This window comes from Molothrus aeneus, chromosome 12 (assembly GCF_037042795.1).
Source record: "Molothrus aeneus isolate 106 chromosome 12, BPBGC_Maene_1.0, whole genome shotgun sequence".
In the NCBI taxonomy this organism is placed as follows: domain Eukaryota; kingdom Metazoa; phylum Chordata; class Aves; order Passeriformes; family Icteridae; genus Molothrus; species Molothrus aeneus.
In genome coordinates, this window is record NC_089657.1 from 5,755,330 (window position 1) to 5,761,886 (window position 6,557).

At 45.6% G+C, this 6,557-nt stretch overlaps 1 protein-coding gene across 1 annotated transcript; it reads right to left on the reverse strand.

Annotated features, from left to right (window-relative positions):
• KBTBD8 (kelch repeat and BTB domain containing 8) lies at nt 1-6,027 on the reverse strand. The gene is made up of 4 exons (XM_066558198.1): nt 5,996-6,027; nt 4,548-4,758; nt 2,777-3,891; nt 1-464 (listed from the first exon to the last, which is right to left on the reverse strand). Exons 1-4 carry the CDS (start codon nt 6,009-6,011, stop codon nt 1-3), a joined length of 1,806 nt encoding a protein of 601 aa, XP_066414295.1. The 5' UTR covers nt 6,012-6,027.
• Between the last annotated feature and the right edge of the window lie 530 nt (nt 6,028-6,557).

Consider the following 6,557-nt stretch of genomic DNA (forward strand, 5'->3'; position numbering starts at 1 on the left):
TTAAATAACTTTCTGAAGACACTGCGGATACAATTTAGCAACAACACATTCAAAATGCCGGCCTAAATCCCAGAGCCTGTCTGGAGTCTCGTAGACTTTCTGCCACTGGTCAGTGACCTCATCGTACTGGTAGAGTGAATTCTTCCTGCTGGTTCTGAAAACGTGCTCTTCAACAGTGACTTGAGTAGCTCTGACAAAGAGATGGAGTTTGTTTTTGAGGAGAACAAGTTTGATGTATGGATTGATGGACTGGTCGCAGGGGAAGTCTTTCTTTCGAGTCCACTTGTTCTGCTCGATGTCGTAGGCCTCGACGGTGAACATGCGCTGATGGTTCCCGCAGGTGCCTGCGATGTAGTAGATGGAGTCGTTGTACACTGTGGCCAAGCCTTGGATCCTAGGCACAGTCATTGGGGTCAGAAATCCCCAGTAATCCTTCTGAGGATCATAGCAAAGGAAGAACTCCCCTGAAGAGAGAGGAAAAATAAAACACAACTCATGCTTTGTTTCCAGACCAACAGTTCCGCAGTAATTGAGCTCTCAGCTACGTCCTTCCACAGACACAAACACTCTAAACTTTCTAGAGCCTGGATCCCAAAACAAACACCCCAGGACCATCAGCTGCTTTCCTTTTAGTGCTTTACAAAAATATTAACAGCATGACTAAAATCTACTTCAAGTTTCTGGTTCAGCTGAAGCAGAAGGAATTTGAAGTATATTTTACACAGAAATACGTGTAAACACATATTACACAGTATATGGAGTTTTTAGGCATCCTAGAAAGAAACACACTTTACACAGTTTCTAGGTATCCTGTATTATTTCTAAACCATGCTTTTTAATCTGGGACAAAACCTTTCAAGATTCCAGTCTTGAAATATCTGAAGTACATTTGTTTCACTCTGTAACATCTTCGCAATGTGTCATCTGCAGATGGGGAGTTTCACAATGATTTGCTCAGGTTTAGCAGTTTTCAAACCCTGAATTCTGTCTTATACTACACTCAGATTTTGAAGCTACTGGTATCAGGTGGCTGGGTTGCACATTTAGGCTGATTTCCTGAAAAGGAAGCCAGGGGAGGACCTGCATGAAGCTACTGATTCACGGTTAGGTTTGTGGTTAGGTTATAAAACACCTCTGCTGCTCAGTGCACAGAGCAGCAGCTACAGACTGCAGATAAAGGAAGTTCAGGTGACCAAAAACTCTGTACATTTCATGAAAAATACATGGATAAAGACTACCTTGACTCCCTTACATTTGCCAAACACGAGCAGAATTCAAATCATACATGATTTCACCTGGCTATCTCAAGAATTTTAACCAAGCTGTTGTGTGACCAAACACCTCAAGTATAACAAAGAATGCAGAAATGAGACAGTAAAATTGGTGGAACAGAGTTTAAATCTTACAGATAATACTAATTTTGATTATTCAGTTTTGTTCCACAGTGCAATCTCCTGTGACTGACACTAGCATTCCACAGGCATTTTCACACTCTCATCAATTCTTATTGACTACTTCTATCTAACATAGGAGTTTTCCCTAGAAAAATTACTAAAAGCTGACCTCTCTGTACTACAGCACAGCTCAATCAAGGCTGTTTCTAGCCACCCATAACACGACTCTTTAGAATTTGCTGGTTAGCACAGGAAGTAGCTTATTTGTGTGAGCAGTCAGTTGTCACTTAAAGCACTGAAGCACAGAATCAGAGCAGCTGAAATTTGTGAACAAGGTGCACTCTTATTCTATAGGTTATAATATCATCCACCTTTTATCAGGTCTAAGAAACACTAAAAGAACATATACTAAGTTCAGTATTCTTCAGCATTCCTTTCTAAACACCTAAAGCAGACATCTGACCCAAGAGAGATTTAAAGAACTTTTTAGCACAACAGAACAATTTAAGGCTACAACCAACAAGAGTAGAACATGACACAGAAACAATGGAAGAAGAAAACTGCAAGTCACACGGAAGATCATGAATGCAAAGTCAAGAAATAATGTTAACTTCTTCTGCTAAATAGTAAGGATTTTACAGGATTCTCTGTTTTTTCCCTGTGATCCAGCTTTGTATGGAAGTGACCCAAGAAGGAGCTGGTGTGCATCTGAGACCCCAACTTGTGCAGGTGTTTACAGAGGTGGCCCTCAGCAAAACAAAACTGGGACACCTCCCCCTCCCTCCTTCTTTCCCACTTTGTGGCCCTCTTACCACAGCCTCAGAGCAGTCTCAGCACTTTCCAGTGTGCACTGAATGTAAAAGCAGTGCTGTAATTACTGTCCAAAGGAACAGAGTTAACTAAGAGAGATGTTTTATCTCTTTCTAGTTTCTAAGATGACTTCAGAAAGCACGGTAGGGCAGAAATGAAGGCTTAGAAGTCGTTAATCAACTTTTACAAGTCACCAAGAATAAGACACTAGGAATTTTCTCACCTTTAGCCAACTAAAATGCAAAGTGCTTTTTCATAGGATAGTATCTTTTCTTCAACATTGGTGCATTTCACTCAGGTAAAGATTTAATGAAGAATTTTCAAAGTTAATTTTAATATTGTATTGTTGACTCAGAATACCACCAAAAATGCCATCTTTGCAATAACTCAGCACTACAACTTAGTGACACATTCCCAAGGCACGAGAATTCAAGCAGCAACCTCCAGTCTTCCTAGCTCCCCCCCTCTTCCCTCCCACCCCATTGCCCAAGGGATTTTTCCAAATTGCCTAAGTCAGAACAAACAATCCCCATTTCCAATAAAACACCAGAGAGGCAGTCAAACCACCTTACCCTGTAAAACATAGATGTTATCCTTATACTCCACAGCGCTGTGGAACTCCATGGCCACGGGCATGGGGCACACAGCTGTCCAGCAGTTCTCCCGGCTGTCGTAGCACTCCACAGACTTGAGGGAGTTCCTCCCATCTCCTTCATACACTCTGCCCCCGATGGCGTAGAGCTTCCCACAGCAGTGAACCAGCTTGCAGCCTATTCTGGCCCGCAGCAAAGGAGCCTTGGGAATCCACCTATTGCCAGAGTGGTCGTACAGCCAAAAGTCACTCTCGGCTCGGTGGTCGATGGAGACCTCGCTGCTGCTGGGCCTGTACCCACCCGCAATGTAAATGTCGTTATCAGGAGACACCAGAATTCCCACCTCCCTCAAGTCATTGGGTGGCTTGCATAGTTTAAACACTCTCCCTGTGACCGAATCTAAACAAGGCACTGTTTGCTTCTTTCCTGAGTGTTTGTGGGCAGCATCGAAGCATATGATCATTTCGGAAGCGGTCATTCCAAGCCGTTGTGTGTAGCCATTGGCACTGGGTTGTCCCTTTTGTACACAGCTTTTGGCCATCGCCTGTGCAAACACGGGAGGGATTTTCTCTAAAAAGGTCTCGTCCAACAGAGGCATACGGATGCATTTGGCAAATATTTCTGGAAGGTGCACTTCTCTCTTATTTTGTTCGTGCTCAAACCACCTTATAATGCTCTCATAAACATGCTCTTCTTTATCTACATTTAAATCATCACTGTTGAGGATACTTATCAGTTGGTCTTTTCTCAACTGAAGAAACTCTTGCTCTTTGGTGACACTCAGGAACTTCTTGCGAATGTAGTCTTGTGACCTGTCTTTGAGTTCCTGATGACCATAGTGATCAGCAAAGATGAACACCCCAATGGAGTTCTGTGGGTCCAAGTGACTGATCATGTATTTAGCACACTGGTCTTGGATGGAAGGGATCTGGAAGATACTGGCTGCAGTGAACAAAGCTTGAACGTTGGCCTCTGTCAGCACTACTCTGGAGGTATATGCATAGTTCAACACTAAATGCATCGACTCTGCCTCGACACCAACGATCCGAACTTCCTTCTGCGTGCTCTCGGTAAGGCCGCTCGTGAACATCGATCTGCAAGGCACAAACACCCAGCACTTTGGCTGCAATTACCTTCACCAGTCTGCCTGCAATTACCTTCAGCTACAGGCATAAAATTAAATATATTGTACAGCCAGCCCCAATGCATTTGCCCCTCTGTCAGCACAAACACGTTTATCACAGGTGTTACACTTTCCTGTTGGGGTACCTCAATGTAAGATCATTTCGACACTTACTGAAACAAAAGTAGAATTTCTTGCTTAATTATCTCACTAACCCCATGTTAAAATTCACTGAGTTTACAAGCAAAGGTCTTGACATATCCAAGTCTTTGCATTCAACCTTCAACAAGTTATTTCGTATGCATACTTCAGCACGCTAAAATATGCAACTTGAAAAGAAACAAATAGTTTCAATGTGTTCTTACTGTATCTCTGATACTCTCAGTACTGGGGGCAGTTTTGCTTGGCTTAAAATTGAGTGACATTGTCTCCAATGAAACTTTCCTTTGAGAAACAGACACTTTTAATTCATTGACCTTAAGGGAACAGTAATCTTCACTTGCTAGGTGCACTATATTATCTATAAACACACAGAACTTATTTTCATTAAATGAAAATCTAAAAAAACCATACCTAGGCTAATATTCTGTCTGCTTTGATCCCCACTAGAACAATGGATGGTTGTACCTGAAATAAGGACTGATTGCAGCAAGAACATTCCTATGACAGGAGAATGTTTTCCCATGATCCACTTCCACCACAATATCTGTCAGCTGTCCTTCATCATACATGGTCTTCAGCTGTTGGAGAATACTACAGGCATGGAAGGGGTCCATTCCACTGTTGACTTGGTTTGAGGGAGGGACTCCGTTCAGTGTTTGTGAAAACTGACTTGGTTCTACAAAGCAAAATTGAAACTTTTACAGAAGACACCCAATAACAAAAAAAAAAGCCTCCAAAAATTCATACACCAGCCAAAAACCCACGCATGACCAAGAATTAGCACAAATTGATAATCCATACTTCCTCAGCATCATCATCCTTCAACAGCAAGCCCAACATTGACAAGGGTGGGTAAATACATAAAGAGACCTCAGTACTTTTTTTTTCCTTTTCACAGTGTCAGTTACCCTTCAGCTATAAAGTTTATACCCCTTTAAATTTTATCTCCATTAAGGAAAACAATACAAATACTTCATGCAACTGGGGAAGGGGAAATCAAGTCAAGGAACACAACACTTATTGACCCTTAAAACAAAAAGGGACACAGAGGAATTAAATAAGTCCCCAAACCACCCCATCATTACACAAGCCTGTATGTAAATATTTAACTTCACATTGAAACAGGAACTGGGTCCTGCCTTACACAAGTGATGGTTAGAGCAGAGGTTCATGAAGAAACAACCCTACAATAAGTCTTAACTTAAACTCACATAAATTTCTAGGTACAGTTACATGTTTTCTCTGCAAATAAAACAGAATTATAATTTGAAATTTCTCACGTGTGAAGGAGCTCATATATCACCGTGGAAACATATTTAGCCGAGCATATGCTACTAAATAACATGTGATAAGCCTAATGAAGTAAATCCCAAAGTGAAAATTGAGCAATAGCTCGAGCACAAAAATCTGTTTCGTAATAGCACCAACATTTTTACGCAACAAAAACAACAAAGGAGAGCTCAAAAGAAAAACATTAGGTGGCCAGAGCTGCAAATCAGGTAAAGCTGCTGACTGCAACAGAGTGCTTCCAACAAAATTTAGGCAACACAAAGGGGCAAAGAAGAGAAAGAGCACACCCATTTTCATGGAAGCCTTTCATCAACCCCACTCCCTCTCCTCTCACACAGCAGGGGGGTCCCTCCCTCACGGGACAGCCTCACACAGCACAGCTCCTCTCCCGCACAGCCCCGCTCCCCTCACGCCATCACCTCCCACAGCCGAGCTCCGCTGCCCTCGCAGGGACCCCTCACAGTCCGAGCACCCGAGCCCCTCACACGGTGCTCCCCCCCAGCACAGGCCCGAACCCCCTCACCGCCGCTGCCCCCCAGACACCCCTCAGCACACAGGCCCCGGTACCCTTCACCAGGAGCCTCCCTCTCGCCCCGGGCGCTCCCCCGTGGCCCCGCACCGACCTCCCAGCGCTGCCATCCTGGGCCCCGCTCGGGCAGCGGCTCCGGGGGCGGCCCGGCAGGAAATGTCACCGCGCCGCTTCCCCCGCTCAGCGCCGGCTGCGCACCCCGCAGCATCAGCAACACCAATTGGCCACTGCCCCCACTGCCTGCCGGGATATGTAGTGCGGGCAGGCAGCCCTTGGCGCGCGGGGCCTGCCGGGAGTTGTAGTCCCTCCACAGCGGGATGCCTGGGAGTTGTAGTTCTCGGGGGGAGGCGGGCCCTGCCAGTCGCCTAGCAACGAGGCGGCGGCGCCTGGGGGCGAGCCGCCATTTTGGGCCCCGGGGCACGGCCCGTGGGCACCGTCAGCGCCTTGTCCCGGGGGTTTGGAGCCTGTTCCTTCCCCACCAGGGACACCCGGCAGAAATGGCCTCTCCAGAGGGGTAGATTACTCCCTCTGCCTCCAATCCCTGCTATTCTCCTGCCCACGCTGAGCTCCTGGGGCAAGCCCTGGAGGTGTCCCCCGGAGATGGCCGGCGGGGCTGGCGCCAGCCTCAGTGCTGAGGGCCGGCAGAGAGGGGCACA

Coding starts and splice junctions, on each gene's coding strand:
- KBTBD8 (XM_066558198.1), bottom strand. Junction 3,892..4,547: donor GCAATCAGTCCTTATTTCAG/GTACAACCATCC, acceptor TGTGCCTTGCAG/ATCGATGTTCACGAGCGGCC. Junction 465..2,776: donor TAACATCTATGTTTTACAGG/GTAAGGTGGTTT, acceptor CTCTCTCTTCAG/GGGAGTTCTTCCTTTGCTAT.